This window comes from Neofelis nebulosa, chromosome 11 (genome assembly GCF_028018385.1).
Source record: "Neofelis nebulosa isolate mNeoNeb1 chromosome 11, mNeoNeb1.pri, whole genome shotgun sequence".
Classification (NCBI taxonomy): domain Eukaryota; kingdom Metazoa; phylum Chordata; class Mammalia; order Carnivora; family Felidae; genus Neofelis; species Neofelis nebulosa.
Window position 1 is genome coordinate 57,367,430 of NC_080792.1, and position 19,398 is coordinate 57,386,827.

At 37.5% G+C, this 19,398-nt stretch overlaps 1 protein-coding gene and 1 long non-coding RNA gene across 13 annotated transcripts in view; one reads left to right on the forward strand and one right to left on the reverse strand.

The window, feature by feature from the left end:
- ARHGAP28 (Rho GTPase activating protein 28) overlaps positions 1-19,398 on the forward strand; it is a 229,771-nt gene that overhangs the window by 209,038 nt on the left and 1,335 nt on the right. For 10 of the 12 annotated variants that reach the window (XM_058692670.1, XM_058692663.1, XM_058692664.1 and 7 more), the window contains 4 exons: positions 194-250; positions 2,287-2,411; positions 12,116-12,180; positions 14,579-16,282. In XM_058692670.1, coding sequence (XP_058548653.1) covers positions 194-250; positions 2,287-2,411; positions 12,116-12,180; positions 14,579-14,673 — 342 coding nt within the window. In that variant the 3' untranslated portion in view covers positions 14,674-16,282. Of the gene's footprint in view, positions 1-193; positions 251-2,286; positions 2,412-12,115; positions 12,181-14,578; positions 16,283-19,398 lie in introns of those variants that run through there. The other 2 variants (XR_009251060.1, XM_058692672.1) reach the window with 2 other exon arrangements.
- Positions 10,809-12,871, reverse strand: LOC131490372 (uncharacterized). Its single transcript, XR_009251061.1, has 2 exons — positions 12,613-12,871; positions 10,809-12,451 (listed from the first exon to the last, which is right to left on the reverse strand). It is a non-coding gene; the product is annotated as an uncharacterized LOC131490372 (long non-coding RNA).

Consider the following 19,398-nt stretch of genomic DNA (forward strand, 5'->3'; position numbering starts at 1 on the left):
ATAGACATTATTTCTCACAAATGAAGTATATTTGTAGGATAAACTTACAGATGTGACATTGTTGGGTCATTTTATACTTTGATAAATATTCCCCAAATATTTTCCATAAAGACTGTGACAATTTACACTTCTAATAGCAGCATGTGCTCGTTTTCCTAATGTTAATCCTGAGGACTAAATGTGTTTTATTTAGGTTATAAGCCCCAAGACTTCAAAGGTACTACAAAAATCACCCTCTTCAAGAAGAATGGTAAGAAAATAAGTAATTTCCTTTCCTAAGTATTAACTCCCTACATGATATTCTCTGGATATATTTACCATATCATTTTTATTTATTTATTTTTAATATTTTTTAATGTTTATTTATTTTTGAGACAGAGAGAGACAGAGCATGAATGGGGGAGGGGCAGAGAGAAAGGGAGACGCAGAATCTGAAGCAGGCTCCAGGCTCCAAGCTGTCAGCCCAGAGCCCAACGTGGGGCTCGAACTCACGGACTGTGAGACGATGACCTGAGCTGAAGTCGGGTGCTTAACCGACTGAGCCACCCAGGCGCCTCCCCGTACCATATCTTTTTTTTTAATTTGATCATGAAACATCCTTCAGACTTAGCATTTCATGTGGCACATGAAGGAATAGTATAGGAAGAGAATCTGCTAACTTATGACTCAAAATGTATGGCTAGGCATTCTGTACGCAAGTATGAATACTATAAATATTAATAGGGAAAATGTGATTATGATCACAGGTTCAGTAATGTCAGGAATGTGGAATTTATCTTACAGAGGCTTCTGGGGAGCTGGGAGAGGAAGGGCATGAAATGACCAAGAGAGGGTTTTAGGAGTATAGTCTTGACTCCAAGACTCTGGGGACGCTCTGCACCTCCCCCCACCAAGTCCAACTTTCTCAGCATCCATTCCCTGGCATGCTGTCCTGGTTCTTGCTGGTAATAGTAGAAAAGGACCGTAAGAACTGACTGTATTTTAAAATATTTTCTATTAGTTTCCTAGTGCTGTTGTCACAAAGCACCACAAACTAAACAGCTTAAAACAATTAAAATGTATTCTCTCACAGTTCTGGAGACTAAAATTCTGAAATCAGGGTGTCCGCTGCGTTGGTCCTTCTGAAGGCCTTGAGAGAAGGACCTGTTTCTGACATCATTCCTAGCTTTTGGTGATGCCAGCAATCCTTGGTGTTCCTTAGCTTGTAGATGTATCACTCCGATCTCTGTGTCCATCTTTACACGCTGTGTGTGTGTCTGTGTCTCTTCTCCTCTTAGAAGGACGGTAGCCATAGTGGATATACGTCCACTCTGTTCCATATGACCTTGTCTTAGCTAATCACATCTGCAGTGACCCTATTTCCATATAAGGTTATATTCTCAGCTGCTGGGGGGTAAGACTTCAACATATCTATTGTGGGACACAATTCAACCCATAATATATTCCTTCTAGGGTATATATTGAGTCAGTTCAACATAAACTTTCTGTATCAACAATGCCATTTTTTGAGAATGTTCAAATTGATAAAATGCGTAAGGAGTGGCCAGATCCTCAGGTAGAAATTTATTTCCGTTCATATCTAGACGGAGAATTCATTTTTGAAACATTCCAAATTTTGAAACAAAAGAAATTTTCCAGTCCTGAAAAAACATCAGTTGATGTTAATTAGACCTAAGTGCCATTCTCTGACTATTTCGTTTAATCAGAGCTCCAAGGTAGGTCTCCAGGCCAGTCTTGTCATATGAAACCAGAGATGCTCAGCAGTCCACACCTGCTCTTCAGAGTGTTATCAGCACACTTTGAGGGATCAAGTTTTAAATCCCCATCTGGAATTCAACTTGGGCCAGCCAATCATTGTTACTAACTAAAGAAAAAGGGTTTTAAAAAGCTGTATTTTCTAATTGATTCTCAAATTTTTCAGAAGGTAACTCTTCTTAAAATATACTGAAATACAGACTCCTGCTTGAAGTAAGCTTATTTAGGGCACAAAATGAACTGATAGAAACATGAGATTTTGTCATAACCTAGTGTTACTTGTCTTATTATTTTAAGGGACTATAGCAAGTGCCTTAAGTATGTAACAAAAGTAAAATCCCAGGTTAAGTTTACTCATTAGTGAATCTCCTGTTAAAAAGAAAGCAGTGTTTCATTCTGGTTAAATACTGGTCATATTTACATGTTTTCCTAATTCATAATGCCACTGATTTTCACATCTTTAAAGTGCAATCATTAAAGCGATATTCATCCTAGTTTGACAGAATGTACTGAATTTTTCCTCATTGGCAGTCTGACGTGCCGGAAGGAGTCATAAGGGTCCATGCTCCACTTCTCTCTAAGGTGTCCATGGCCATTCAACTCAATTGTCACACCAAAGCCAAAGACATACTGGCAAAATTTCAATATGAGAACAGGTGAGTAAAAGTGAGTATAGGTCTCTGTACAAGGAAGATGATCTTTTATCAGATAAGTAACTCCCAGGCATTTACAAACTTGGCTTTTTTGAAAAATTAGAACCTGTTGTTTTGGGGACTTTACCAATAGAGTAAGTGAAAAGTAGAGACAGAAATTAAGTAGACCATAGAATTGTTGATAACAGAAATGTTTGGTTTGTTTCTTTTTCTTTTGGGGAGGGTTATTTTTTGAAGAAATTTCTACAAATAGAATTCTTAATAGATATCTTCTATCTTGGTGGTTTCATTTACTCAATGAGTTTACTTTTTATTAGAATAAAAAATATAGCAAGTTAGTTTTATAGATACCTAGAATACCATTCCAGGCTTCACTGGGCTTCGACATGCCTATATATAAAGCCTATACATAAAGCTTATGTAGTTGAACGGGCATCATTGCTGTCGTCTTTCTTAAAACCTACTGCTAATTAATCTTGAGATCAGAATTCTATTTACAAAAAAAAAAAAAAAAAAAATCCTTTCCTCATTTGCCCTAAGTCATCTTGAAGCACCATAAATCAGGATAATTTTTGTCTAGGCATACTTATTAAAGGATAAACATTTGCCCTGAGGTTTTTAAAAGATGAGAAGCACTAGTTTAAATCTGTCCATTAGACAGCAGGTACAGTTTGAGGGTTTCTAGTAAAACTGATGGAGGTTCTCAAAGAGAAGCTTTCCAATCATACTAAAAAGGAGTACCCATGTTGAGGGTGGGAACAAGCCAGTTGAGGAAGGTTACATACTGTAACACTCCATTTATATAACATTTTGAAATGACAAAATTTTAGAAATGGAGGGTAGATTAGCAGTTGCCAAAAGTTGGGGAGGGCAGATCATGGGAGAGAGATGGGTATGGTCATAAAAGGGTGACACAAGGACCTGGAGATATTGGAGCTGCTCAGTGTCTTGACTCTGGTGGTAGATAAGAACCTGTACAAGTTGTACTGAACTTAATACACACATGCATACAAATGAGTACATGTAAAATGGGAAATCTAAAGAAGATGGGTGGATCGTATCAATGTCAGGATTCTAACTAGCATTATACTGTATTTTTTTTACCATTTGGGGAAAAGTGGGCAAAGAGTATGAAGAATCTTTCTGTATTATATTTCATACGTGTAAGAATCGACTAACTTGATAGAAATGTTTCAGTTAAAAAAAAAAAAAAAAACATGAGTAGCCAATAGAAGTAACCTATAGTATTAGAAGCCAGGTTAGTGGCTTTCTGTAAGGGTGGAAGGGATAGTGACCAAGAAGCCATGATAGTGGCTTCTAAGAAGTTCTTTTTTTAGACTATGGGGGCTGGTTACATGGTATGTTCACTTTGTGAAAGTTCTTCAAGTGTTTTTATGTAGGATGTGTGCATGTTATGTATGTACTATATAAAAAAAGAAAATAATAGGGGCCAACAGGAGCCCCAGAAACTTACTTCTCTTCACTGTGAAGACACCATAAGTAGTTACCAGTAGACGGTAATAGAGAGACTTGAAATTCCACTGAGGGGATTTGAACACACAATAGATTCCTAGTCACATGCATGACAAAACTGCCTCTGTGCTGTCATGTAGACCTTTTGTAGAATGAAAATGTTTCTGGTAAAAATAAGTCAGAATCAGTGACTGCAGATAGATGCAAATTCTTTGTATGAACTTCTTCAACAGATTTTGTCCAGTCCATTTTCTTCACCAGTTAGAACTGTGGCCAATTTCAGTTTAGTTGTAAAGTGGCCCATTTTTGCCTGTTTCACTAGAGGCTGTTCTATTTAAGTAAAAAAAAGAAGAGAGAAGTCTCCTTCTCCCAGATCCTCCCTCTTAGGACTGAAAACCCTTGGACATAACCTAACGACAAGTGTAGGAAGACACTGAAAGGTAGAAAGACGAGTGCTGACTACCTAAGGACATCGGGCCTCTGAAACAACATGGTGGTGAATTCTTGGGTTTCCTTATTGCCTCCCACATATCCAGGCAGGAACTGCAGAAACCTCCAACCTGGCACAGACGCAGACAATAAAAGAGTTCCAAGAAGAGCCTGCTCCCAGCCAAAGGACTAGGGAGAGAGTGGTCTAACCACAAAGCACCATTCTGGCAGTACCTACCCTGCTCCAACCAAACAGGAACTGGAAGAGCACACCATGACGCCTGTGGTCTCAGTGGGACCAAGCAGGCCACTGATCTGCATGCCCCACCCAGCAAAATCCCTTGGTGATCCAGTTCCCAGCCACGTTAGTGTCAGCACCTCCACCCAGCAGCAGGGAGACCTGACGAGTCTGTGCGAAGCAGACAGTATACCCCAGCTTCACCCCACCCTCAGAGTCAGTATGGCCCAACGATAAGCTGAGCTTTACCCTCACCCAGCAGCAGCAAAGCAGCTTGAGGCAGCCTTCTGTTTCCCCTCCCTGGTGGCAGCAGAGCCCAGCAGGCGGCTGATCTTACACCCTCAATCAGAGGCAGCAGAATGGTGCCAGTTGGTGTCCCACTTTCACTGGGCAGGTGTCAGTGGGGCCCAGCAAAAAGCTGAACATACACACCCACCCAGACCTTGTGCTATACCTCAACAGGACTGCCTGCCAAAAATGATGATTAAATAAGATCCAGAGTCTCATAATATCCAAAGTGTCTGCAGTATGATACAGAATCACTCATTATACCTAAACCCAGGAAAATCACAATAGGAATGAGAAAAGACAATTGACAAATGCTGGTATAAATGGAATCAGATGTCTGAATTAATCTGACAAAATTTTACAGTACCCATCTCAAAGGGAAAAAAAAGGCTTCAACAAGCAACTATGATTCTCTTGAATAAAATGAAAAAATAGAAAACCTCAGCAAACAAATAGAAGTTATAAAGAGAATGTAATGAAAATTATAGAACTGAAAAATAGAATCACTAAAATAAAAACTCGTTCGCTGGGCTCAATAGTAGAGTGGAATTGACAGAGGATATAATCAGTAAACTTGAGGACATATCACTAGCATTATTTATTCTGAACAAAGAAGACAGACCTAAAAAAGTGAATATAGTCTCAGGGATCCATGGACTATAATAAGAAAGCTAACATTCGCATCATTGCAGCACCGAAAGTAGAGAAAACAGAGAGGAGCGGAAAAAGTATTTGAATAAACAATGGCTGATAACATTCCAAATTAGCAAAGGTGTAAACTGACATATTCCAGAAACTAAGTGAACCCAAATAAGACAAACCAAAGGAAATCCTTGGCACAACAATGTAATTAAACTTGTAAAGATTAAAGACAAAGAAAAAAACCTTGAAAGTATTCAGAGAGAAGCAATGGCTTTCTTATAGGGAACACCAATTCCAATGACAGCAGATTTCTTATCTGAAACCCTGGAGGCCAGATGGAAGTGGCGTAACATTTTTCCAAGTACTGAAAGCAAATACTGTCAACCTTGAATTCTAAGTCCTGCAAAAAATACCCTTCCAGAATGAAGGGGAAACGACATTCTTGGGTGAAGCCAAACTGAGAGTTTTCAGACTTACCCATAAAGAATGGATAAAGGAAGTTCTCTAAATAGAAAGAAAATGTTAACAAAGGCTTGGAGCATCGGAAAGGAAAAGAGAACATCAGAATAGGTAAACAGTAGTAAATGTAAGAGATTATCCTACTCGTTACGTATTTCTTAAATCATGTTTAATGGTTGAAGCAAAAACTTTTACATCTGATACGCTGCTCAGTGTAGGTAGAGGACATATTTAAGGTAATTACATTTAAGAAGGGTTGAGGCTCAGCACCCCTTATTGTCTGCATTGTGACTTCCTTCCAAAGATTGCAGTATGTAAAGAGGGAAAAAGAACAACTTCATAGTCATGAAATCTGACCTCAGCCAGGTGACCAAGATTAACATCAACAATGCTAAGTCATGCTCATAGTATGTACCCTTGATAAGAAATGATGAAAATGGCACTTTACATCTGTTGCTTTCCTCCCAAGAACATATAACTTCAGACTAAACATGAGAAAAACATCAGATAAATCCCAACTTAGAAATGTTCTACAAAATACCTGATGTGTCTTCCTGAAAACTGTCATGGATGTCAAAAACGAGACAGAGGTGAGAAACAGAATCAAGAGGAGCCTAACGAGACATGACTAGGTATTCGTTTCCCGGTATTTGCATAACAAATTACCTCAACCTTCTGGCTTAAAACAACAGAAATGTATTCTCTCAGTTCAGGAGGCCAGAAGTCTGAACAAATATGTCCGCAGGGTCGGTTCCTTCTGGAGGCTCTGAGGGAGAGTCTTTCTCATGCCTCTCTCCTAGCTTCTGGTGGTTGCCAGCATCCTTGGCATTCCATGGCTTATAGACGTATCACTTCAATCTCTCCATCTTCATATCATCCTCTTCCCTATGTTTCTCTGTGTCTTCTTCCCTTCTTAATAAAGACTCAGTGGATTTTAGGGCATCTTCTGAATCCAGGATGATTTCATCCCAAGATTCTTAAGTGATTACATCAGCAAATACCCTATATTCAAATAAAGTCACATTCTTAAAGATCCAGGTGGACATGAATTTTGGAAAGGACACTATTCAACCAACTATAATTACTAAATATATTGCAATACTCTGGGTGGGTCTCTGGAACAGAAAACAGATACTAGGTAAAAACTAGGAAAATCTGAATGAAATATGAACTTTGGTTAATAACAATGTATTGTATTCATTAGTTGTGACAAATGTACCGTATTAATGTTAGATGTTAATAATAGGGGCAACCAGGTGTGGGGAATATGGAACTGTCTATACTATTTTCACAATTTTTAAGTAAATCTAAAAGTTCTAAAATTAGGTTTATTTGTAAAATTTGTTAGGGTTCTACCAATTAGGAGAATATTAATGGTAAAGTAATTTCAAAGTAAATAGGTAAAGTTTAGTTAGCTAGAATATCAGGATTATCTTTCTGTTTTAAAAATGAAATAATATATGCATTAGTGGTCCTCTTCCTTTAACTTATGTTATTTTTAATTCAATGAACTAAGAATAAATAGAATTAAATGTTTATTCTTAAAGTATGAAGATAAAGAGAACTGACAGAAGTAGGTTTCTACACATCACTAAAAGTAGTAAAACCTCAATCCCAGTGGACCATGATAAGTTACATTTGTGTATTGTAATGCCTGAGAAACCACACACACACACACACACACACACACACACACACAAAATACAAAGTAGTATATTTAAAAATTCTGTAAATAAATCAAGGTGTAATTATAAAAGATAGACCATATCATGGGCCATAACACAAACCTCAGTAAATTTAAAATAATTTAAATAATACAAGGTATCTTTTCTGTCCATAAAGGAATCAAACTAGATGTCAGTAACATTAGGACAACGTGAAAATCTCTGAATATTTAAAAATTAAACCACACACTTGTAAAAACTCCACAGGTCAAAGAGGAAGTGTTAAAGAAGATTTTTTTAAAGTACATAGATTGAAAATAAAACTGCAGCTTACCAAATTTTGTACAGTGCAGCTAAAGCCATGCTGAGAGAAAAATGTATAGCAGTAAATGCTTGCATTAAAAAAGAGGGCGAGATCTCAGAATAATCAAGTAAGTTTCTACCTCAAGAAACGAGAAAAATAAGAGCAAAATAAACACAAAATGAAGGAAGTGATAGAAGAACAGAAATCAGTGAAATTGGAAACAGGAAAATGATAGAGATCAGTGAAACAAAAAGCTGGTTCTTTTAAGAAACAATAAAATTGATAAACTTCTAGAAATGAAAAGCAAAAAAATCACCAATTTTAAAGCAAAAAATATCACTGTATGTAATATTTCCCTTAAAAGGATAATATGAAAATACTATAAACAACCTATGTGCTCAAAATTGAAAACTTAAAAGAAATGGACCAGTTCCTCTAAGACTACAGATTACCAAAACACAACCAAGATGAAATAGTTTTGAGGCCATTAAAGAAATTGAATTTTTAATTAACTAATTTATTTATTTATTTGTTTTTTAACATTTATTTTCAAGAGAGAGAGAGACACAGTGAGGGGGGAGGTGCAGAGAGAGAGGGGGACAGGATCTGAAGCAGGCTCCAGGCTGTCAGCGCAGAGCCTGACACGGGGCTTGAACCTGCCAACAGTGAGATCATGACCTGAGCTGAAGTCAGACACTTAACCGACTGAGCCACCCAAGCACCCCTGAATTTTTTTTTTTTTTTAATTTATTTATTTATTTATTTATTTATTTATTTATTTATTTTTTAATATATGAAATTTACTGTCAAATTGGTTTCCATACAACACCCAGTGCTCATCCCAAAAGGTGCCCTCCTCAATACCCATCACCCACCCTGCCCTCCCTCCCACCCCCCATCAACCCTCAGTTTGTTCTCAGTTTTTAACAGTCTCTTATGCTTTGGCTCTCTCCCACTCTAACCTCTTTTTTTTTTTTTTCCCTTCCCCTCCCCCATGGGTTTCTGTTACGTTTCTCAGGATCCACATAAGAGTGAAACCATATGGTATCTGTCTTTCTCTGTATGGCTTATTTCACTTAGCATCACACTCTCCAGTTCCATCCACGTTGCTACAAAAGGCCATATTTCATTTTTTCTCATTGCCACGTAGTATTCCATTGTGTATATAAACCCCTGAATTTTTAATTTAAAAGTTTCCCCAAAAAAGAAATCTCCAAGCCCAGATGGTTTCACTGGAGAATTCTAGCAGATGTTTAAAGAATTCACAGCAATTTAGCACGTTCTTTTTCAGAAAATAGAAGAGAAGAAGGGACACTACCTCATTTTATGAAACTAGTGTTGACCTGACACCAAAGACAATAAACAAACAAACAGTGCAGACCAATATCTCTCATGAACTTAGAGATAAAAGTCCTAGGCAAACCATGAGCAAATCTAATCCGACATATATGAAAGGAGTTACTCACCATGACCAAGTGGGATTCATTTCAGTTTAGGTCAATATTCAGAAAGTAATGTAATCCATCCTCAGATTGGAGAAAAATCATAGATCATATTAACTGATACAGAAAAAAACGTTTGACAAAATCCAATACCCATTCATGATAAAAACTCTCAGTGAACTAGGAAAAGGGAAGAACTTCCTCAACTTGATAACTACCATCTATAAAAACCTATAACAAACCTCATACTTAATGATGAAAGATTGAATGCTTTCCTTCCAAGATCAAGAAAATTACTTAAAAAAAAAAAACACTACTTGTAATTTGTGTTCAACATACTATTGGAGGACGAAGCCACTCAATATAAGGAAAGAGAAAGGAAGGTAAGGGAGGGAGGGGAGGGGAGGGGAGGGGGGGCAGAGTGGGGAGAGAAGGAGAGAAAGCCAGGGAGGGAAGGAGGAAGGAAGGGAGAAGGGAAGAATGAAGGAAGGGTGGGTGGGCAAGCAGGCATACAGATTTTAAAGGAAGAAATAAAAATGCACATAACATAAAGTTTATAATTTTAAGTGTACATTCCAGTGGTATTAAGTACATTTACATTGTTACACAGTCATTACCACCATCCATCTCCAGAAAGATTTCATCCCATACTCAGACTCTGTCCCCATTAAACAATAACTCTTCATTTCTCCCTCCCCCAAGCACTGGTAACTGCTCTTCTACTTTGTCTCTATGAATGTGACTATTCTAATAACTGATTTTTGACAAAAGTACAAAAACAATTCAATGGCTGAAGGACAGCCTTTTCAACAAATGATAAATGGTGCTCTAGCAGTTGAATATCTGTAGACAAAAAAGAAAGAAAGAAAGAGAAAGAAAACAAATTAACCCATAGTGCATATTTAAATTTAAAATGTAAAACTATAACACTTTTAGAAAATAACAGGAGAAAACCTCTGCGATGTAGGGCTAGTAAAGAGTTCTTAGACTCCGTGAAATGGTTGAAAAGACAAAATAAGGATGTATACAGACCTTATATCCAGCAAATGACTAGTTTCTAGAATATATAGAGAACACTCAATACTCAACAATAAAAATATCCAAATTAAAAATGAGCAAAAGATGTGAACAGATATTTCACTAAAGAGGATATATGGATACAAATATGCACATGAAAACATGTTCAGTAGCCATTAGGGAAATGCAGAGCCACAATGACTATCATTAAACCATCTGAGAATGGCTAAAATAAAAAATAACGATGACATCAAATACTGGCAAAGATACAGAGAAACCGGATCACTCCTACATTGGTGGTGAGAATGTAAAAGGCTATAGTTGCTCTGTAAAACAGTTTGACAGTTTTTTCATAAAACTAAATATGCAACTACCGTGTGATCCAGCTTGCACACTCCTGAGAATTTAGCTCAAAGAAATGAAGATAATATTCACACAGAAACCTGAACACAAATGCTTATAGCAACTTTATTTAAAATAGTAAAAAACTGGGGGAAAAAAACCCAGATGTTCTTCAACAGGTAAAAAACAAACTGGTACATCCATACCATGGCATGCTACTCATCAATAAAATGCAACACCTTGGGTGAGTGTCCAGTGATTTATGCTGATTAGAAAAAAAAGCCCATACAGAATGTAAGCCAATTTGACAATAAATTATATTTAAAAAGAAAAAAATGAATACAAAAAAAGCTCTGTACTCTGTTTCCATTTACTCTGTGTAACATTTTTGAAATTAGAAGCTTCTAGAAAATGTAGAATCGAGTAGACATTACTAGGGACAAGGGATGAGCATAGTAATGATGGAGAGGGTAGGGAGTGGGACTGTAAAAGGTAAATGGGAGATCTAGTGATGATGGAAATATCCTGTATCTTAACTGAATCAATGTTGACATTCTGGTTGTGGTAGCAAACTAGAGTTTTGCAAAATGTTGTTATTGGGGGAAACTGGGTAAAGGGTAGACAGGATCTACCTGTATAATTTCTTAAAACTACATGCAAATCTACAATTATCTCAAAATGTTTAAGTAAACAATAAAATAGGCCACACATCTTTCTTCCTCACAAAGAGCTGAGGCAATCTTTTTGAAGAAACCAAGCTGAAAGTCATTCCTCATGTAGGTGGAGATCAGCAATGGTCTTTCTAGACTTTTCTACTGCAGTATTCCAGGATGCTGAAATTAAACTGGGCAATTATTTTCTCTGACTTGCTTTCACCATAGAGCAGAAACATGCAATGAAGTCAACATTAGACAGTCTGAAAAGCTTTAGGCAAGTTTAGAAACATGGCATGGACAAAGGAGAGAATCTCATTCAGTTTCTGGCAAAAAGAGAAATGAAACCTGACTTCTTTCGAATCGAGAGTAATGTGACCAATGACAAGGCAATATGAAACATCCAGCTGCTCCTTAGCCAGCCTTGGCGTGTCTCTAACAGTTTACTCTCTTAAATGAAGCTGTCAGTTGGGGACAGAATGGGCTCCAGGTTGCTGCAGGGGACAGCAGCATCCGTCTTAGTTTGGGATAGTCCCATCCTTTCTGTGCCTTGAATGCTTGTCTGTGTCAAACAAGTAAATAATAATAATAATAATAATAATAATAAGTTTTTATCATAACTTCAATTGTAATAATGATTTGTGGGTATATTTCACTCAAGGCAGAAGGAATTGTTTGTTGCCATGGTTATTTAATCCACAGATTTACCTCAGATCATAGAACAGGGTTAAAATTACATTGCCTTCTTTTTTTCAGTTATGGTTCGTCAGAATGCATTAAGATTCAGAACCAACGGTTATATGAAATTGGAGGAAATATAGGTAAGCATTCTCTAACGGTCTTTACTCCTAAATTCTCTGATTACTCTAAAAGAAATATGATGCTATTATTGTAACAGCACATTTTACCAGTTTCTTAGATTATAAATTCAAAATCAGTAAGATTCTGATTTTTTAATCTCATGTGAGAACAGTTGTATGAATTTCCTAAAATATACCCAAATTTTACATGTGAATATTCCAGTTGACATGAAGTAGACTTGTGGGTCTTTTCAATGTGCCTCAGAATTGGCAAGTCTCTTCCTAGAGATCCCTGCAAAACAGAGAAATATCATGAAACTTTGAAATCGTGACACCCTTTTTGTTGAACTTTCCTGGTTTCACCCTCAACCCAGGTTCATTCTTTTTGTTTCCCTGAGAGGGAGCAAAAAGGAATCAAAGGGAAATACCCTCTGCTTTCATCTGTGTCCTTACCTTCCCCTTCGTCCATGTCTTCTGCTTGCACCCTGCACAGCCTGGATGAACGACCGGTGCTTCCACTGAAGGCCAGCACCTCTGTGTGTACCTCGCTTCATGTCCCCGCCTGCCACTTGGAGCCTTCCTCCAGTCCCCCATTCTCCTGCACCATCAACTTTTCCCTCCCAGTTGCATTATTTCCAACTGCGTGAACAGTTTTGTGAAGATAAGAGATATTTCCAAAAATCTCTCTTGACCCCCTTCCAGCCCACTTCCATTTCAGTGTTCCACTTTACAGCAAAAACTCCTTAAAGCTGTTGTCTATCCTCCAATTTCTCCCTCTCGTCCTCTCTTGAAACCACTCCAGGCAAGCGTTACCCCGCAACACTTCACCCAAATTGCTCTCTTGTTGAGGCCACCGGAGAACTCTTAATGTTGTGAAATCCAGTCTTTCGTCTGTCTTGATAACTGCCTGCCGAGTTGATCTTTCCCTTTGAAAACACACTTTCTTCACCTGGTTTCAAGGACGACCTAAGCTTCTGGGTTTCATTCCACTTCACTGGTGGCTCCTTCTGACTCTATTTTGCCCGCTACTTCTCATCCTCTCAACCTTCAACGTGGAAAGCTGTGGGGTCAGGCCTCAGAGCTCTTCTTACCTACATATTACTTCCTTGGTGAGCTCAATCCGTCACATCGCTTTAAATACACCAGCAAGGGGCACCTGGGTGGCGCAGTCGGTTAAGCGTCCGACTTCAGCCAGGTCACGATCTCGCGGTCTGTGAGTTCGAGCCCCGCGTCAGGCTCTGGGCTGATGGCTCGGAGCCTGGAGCCTGTTTCCGATTCTGTGTGTCCCTCTCTCTCTGCCCCTCCCCGTTCATGCTCTGTCTCTCTCTGTCCCAAAAATAAATAAAAAAAAATAAATAAATAAATAAAATAAATAAATAAATACACCAGCATGCAGATGCTTCTCATATTCTATCCAGACTTCCACTCAATACCAGCCTTGCAGAGCTCATCACCAGGCACATTTGCCATGGAGCCTTTGCATGTACTCTTTTCCCAGAATGCTCTCCTTTAGAGTGTTCATTTCTCTCTCCCTCACCTCTTGGAGGTGTTGGCCACTGTGTCACCTCAAAGAGACCTTCCGGGATTTCACCCTCTCTAGTGTGCCTTCCCGGTTTTTTGTTCTCTCGTGTTCTCATCACCGCCAGGCTTACTTTATATTATGCTTGCTAGTTTGCTGGTTGCCTTTTACCACTTTGAGAATGTAAGTGCCCCGAGGGCAAGTGTTTTTGATTATCTGATGCATTTCTGTAGCCCTAGCCCCTGGAATAATACCTGGAATATAGTAACTTTCAAGAACAATTTGATAAATGAATGAGTGAATGAAGCAAGCAATCAAATGTTGGCAGTTTTGTTTGAGAATTTGGTACACATTTCAAACACTGTACATAAAGATTTTCAAATGTATTTGCCTCATGGAATGATTTGTTGTTGTTGTTATCATTTCTAGATCTCCTGCCCTTGGGCATTGCATCCGTAGTAAAGAAACAAAATGACCGTTCCTAAAATGAACGTAATTTTACTCTTTTCTAGTCCTGGTCAAGTTACTATCTGTAAAACCATTTGAGGACGTGTATTATTTTATAAATGATCAGTTTATACCTTAAATAAGTTCTTTCCAGATTTTCCTACTTGATGTGGTGAGTCTAGGGAACAGTTTGCCTGTAGTTGGTATGTCTGTGTTTTTCCACAATTTTGCATGGGATTTATGTGAAGTATTTCACAGTCAGAAAGAAAGAAAGAAGGGATAGAGGAAGGCAAGAAGGTAGGCCGACTAGCTTTGCTAAGGAAATTTTAATATGTATCTACTTACTTTTGGCTGAGATACTAGCCTTATTCGAACTTACCAACACACACATGCACATGCACACATAGAAGTGTGCACCATCAAAAACATCCTCTGATTTTCTCTTTCCTTTAGGGCAGCATTGCTTGGATCCAGATGCTTATATATTGGATGTATATCACGTCAATCCTCAAGCAGAGTGGGTGATTAAACCCCAACCAAGTTTTTGAAACACCCTCCAGGATGGCAGCTATCATGTATCACATGCCAAGAAGATTCTGCATGTGGTAGGGAAAAAAACAAGACTACTTTTGACATGTTTGCTCCAATAACTCTCTTGGTGTTTCTCAGCCCAAGTGGTGTCTCCCAACGTTGTCAACATGAACCATGGAGGTTGGCTGTTTGAGCTGGGGCTTTCTCCTATGATTCCTTGATAAGAGTGAAGGAAAGATGATGCGATCCTTCCAGAAGAAAGGCCAATCTAGTATGTGGAACTCTAATCATTTCTAGTACTTTGGTTTCATATCAGAAATGAATTTGGCCCTATACCTAGAGATAAGAAACACTTCTTTATGTAGCAAATGCTACCAAAGACTAGAGGTAGAAGAGAATTGTTTTCATACCTGTGTTATATACATAGGTGGACCTTTTTGAACAAGAATGCCAGAAATATCAATAATTTTTGCTCTGTAAAATAATCCAGATCTACTTTTCAAAGGGAATCGGTTCCTAAAGTTATGCATACAATATTTATGCTCTGACTTGCTCCCAAATTGGAGGAGGGCGAACTCCTGTTGAAGGAACACTGTATTGTTATGTATGTTGTACTGTATTATGACTATCAGCATTCTGGTGCAAATGACCATTTCTCTATCGTGGACTATTGAAAATTGATATTTTTAAAGCTTCTTTTCTGATGAGCACTGGTCCGTATAGCAAAGGTTAGTCTGAAAGAGGGTGTCCTTATTCTTTCGTAACCTTCTGCGTGGTTAATAGTCACAGAACCACTATTTTCTCCTCATGATTCTGGTGCTCAACGAATAGCTTTCTCTGTGCCAGACACAGATTTCCTTTCCTGATCAAACATATCATTTTTTATATTTCACAACTGTAGATAGTCACTTCTGCCACCCCAATTTAAAAATATAGAACTGCCTTTATCCAACTGTTCTTACTCCAAGAATACTGAAAAATAGTGTCATATCCAGATTTTATATGCTGTAAAAGCATATTTTGTTTCTGTTCATCAACCATAGACATGGCCAAGCACTGTGGACTAGCCTCAGGCTTTAAAATCAGATGCAGTTTTGGTGAGCTGGAAACTGTCTCACTGTGAAGATCCTGTGGAAGCATTTTCCAGACCGGCACTTGGTGAGAACATACAGTTCTCCACGAGCTAATGGAGAACAAATCTGAAATGTGCCAAGGGGTCAGACGGCTCCGCCTTTCATCTTGAGACTGCAGATACAGTTCTTCTAGGGTTAGTAGAATTGGGGACAGAAATCTCATTTATCCCACATGCATGCTTTGGATTAGAATCCACAGATTGAGATGTTGATGAATTTGTATCAATTTTAATGAGATTTAATGCCCAGATGACTCTCTTTTGCAGTTCAAACAATAAAGTTGCTCACAGATACAGAAGACATTTCATCTACTTACCAATTCTCAAAACGTAATATGATGATAACTGAAGCCCATGTATAGAAGAAATCTTTTATATGCTGCATTATGCCTTGATATCTCTTAAAACATTGTTTGTATTCACCATGTAGATAATTGTGTTTCTGGCCACTAATATTTTGTTATATTTTTATAAAAAACTCAAATATCCATTCATTTTATTTGTTTGAGAATTTTTATTTCCTGTGCCTGAAAACCCATTTTGAGATAAATGCGTTTTATCAGTTTTTATTTATTCCTACATTTCATCAGTTTTCCATGGTTGGCTAATCAATGGCGTGCAAGTTTACATAATGAATTTCAAGAGTCCAAAAAAATGCTCTCATCATTTTATAATTCAGACTACAGGAGTAAACATTTTACTTTATGCAGTTGCTAACTTCCAGGACATAAGATGGCGGTAATTTATGCCCACACACATGGAAGATAATCTTCAAATTAGCTATCTTATACTTCCATGTACATATGAAAACAGGGACTGGTTTTTCTTATTGTTTCCTATATTTCAGAATCATTAAATTCTACCGTGTTTACATAGAAGATTTACGGATCGTATTCATTTAATTTTTTGAGAATTTTCCTATCTTTGAATTGAAAACACATTAGAACCTATCCATAAGTTCTAAACGTTTTGAGATTTACTCCACTTATCATTTTGAAATAAGTAGGTAACAGATGACAGGTGAAAAACAGTAAGTTTCTGAGTTTCTTACCCCCCTTTGTGTGGTGTCAGATGTCAAAGATTCAGCTGAGTCAATAGCTTTAAATGAATCACCTGAATGTATTTAAGGATGTGTGACAACTTTCAAATAGCTATGTGATATGGAAGGCCATGCCAATACCACTATCTTTGGATACAACTTTTATTCTTTGTCCTAGGATAATTGACTGATTTGAGGAGAACTTCCAGTAGACATACAGACTAATTTTGTATGAGTAGAGGTTCTTTTTACTCAATTTATTCTTAAAGAATAAACAAACCTCTACAATTACAATTCAAAAATGTCTGTCAAATAATTACTGAAACTATTTTTGCTTTTTCAAGGGTTGTTTTACAATAGTTATAGTAGTCAGTAAAATTGAGTAGTATGTTTGCAAACAAGAGAAGACTCAGATCCCGGGCTTCTAGATTCAGTTCTCACTAGCTTCCCACTTAGGAAAATAATATCCGGGAAAGTATTAGAGGAAGTTAACATTTTAGTGACACTTACCCAGAAAATAAACCTAGAGCTGGCTCATTGTTTTCTGCATTCTGTGGAAGAGGATCCCTTTGTTTAGCAGCTCTTGGAGGATATGATTCTTGGATTCAGTGATCTTCAAATAAACTGGAATGTTAATTTCATTACAATGGGTATACAGTATAAACTACCTCACTTGCCTTTCTTGGGAAAAAAATTAATGGACTTTAACAGTTTTTGTTACAAACTGTCCCTGAGTCTTATTATTATTTAAGTCACTTCAGTTAGCTTTCAATGTGCATTTAATAATACACATTTAATGATGTAAAATATTTTTAGCAAAAGCTTTAAAGCCAAAAATACTCTGTAACTGTGACCTGTGGTATACTCTGAGAGAATTCGTGTCCCTTGGTCATTGTCTTGTGTGTTTCACCACGTTGCAGTGCAGGTTTTCAAGTGTAGGAATTAAGAGTCATCTCTGCTTTCCGGCATTTTTCAACTGCTTTCCCCATATTGCACTTGACAGAAAAGCAACATGAGATTGAAATTCCCTTCTTTCTATCAAGCATATTTCAACTGTTTTTCACAAATGTTTAACATGCCTGAAAAGAATATATATTATGGGATTAAATAGTTCCTAGTTTCTGACAGGCATTTTCAGCTATTTTCCATAAATATGTCACTTAATAAAAAATAGTGTGACATGGATTAAAATGTTTCTTTCAAACATTTTAAATGGTTTCACACACACACATAACCTTAATTTAAAAACAAATCTTTCAGCCATTTTTCAACTATTTTCTAAAACTCTGTGATCTGATTAAAAAATGATTTAATGTCACAAGAAATGCCAATGTTTTATGTTGTCTCCCGTTGCAAAAGTTAATATTAATTCTTTTGTCTTGGCTTCCATTGTTAAATATAATATGTATGTTGCATTTATCCATAAAAATAAAGAGAAAAAAAGAAAAACGTTGTCCCAAGAATTCTTATGTTCCACCAGTCTAAGGGCACCATGTTCCTGGTGAAAGAATGGGGGCTTTTGAGGGGCCTGGGTAGCTCAGCTGGTTAAGCATCCGACTCTTGATTTCACCTCAGATCATGATCTCACGGTCATGAGTTCGAGCCCCGTGATGGGCTCTGTGGTGGTATGGAGCCTGCTTAAGATTCTGTCTCTCTCTCCCTCTTCCCCTCTCCTACTCTCGAGGTTGCACTCTCTCTCTCTCTCTCTCAAAAAAACAAACAAACAAAAAAAAAACAACAGGGCTTTCAAGTCAGCAGGCACATGTGTGAGCCCACTCTGTCACTCACTTGCTGGATGGTGGCCTTGTGCAAAACCCATGTGGCACTATAGTAATGGATGGTTATGATGTTGTTTTTAATGTGTCTTTAAAAAACAACAACAAAAAAAAAAAACAAAAACTTTTTCAATGGATACAGAAAAGACATTTGACAAAATTCAGTACTAATTCATGATATTTTTTTTGTAAATTCAACATTTTACAGTATATCTTGTGCTAAAGGCAAGAAAGAAAGGCAAAAGATTAAAAAGAAAGCAGTCTCTATTTGGAAATGATATGAGTATTTATATGGAAAAGGCTGAATATCTTCAACTATTAGAACTAGTAAGATAATTAAGCACGGTCATGGCATATAAGGCTATTACGTAAAAATCAATAGTATTTTTTTTTTAAGGTTTTTAATTTATTTGAGAGAGAGAGAGCACATGCACACATGGGAATGTGAGCAAGCAGGGGAGGGGCAGAGAGAGAGGGAGACAGAGAATCCCAAACAGGCCCCATGCTGTCAGTGTAGCACGAGGTGGGGCTTGATCTCACAAACTCTGAGATCATGATCTGAGCCGAAATCAAGAGTTGGACACTTAACCGACTGAACCACCCAGGTGCTCCAAAATCAATTGTATTTTTTATATTAGCAAACAATTGGAAAATAAAGGTTTTAACTTCCATTTCCCATAGCATCAAAAAAGTTTATGGAAAAACTAAAACATACTTTTGGTAGAAATTAAAGAATAGCTAAATAAATGTATAGACAGATCATGTTTCTGCGTGGGAAGAGATGGATGGAAGAACA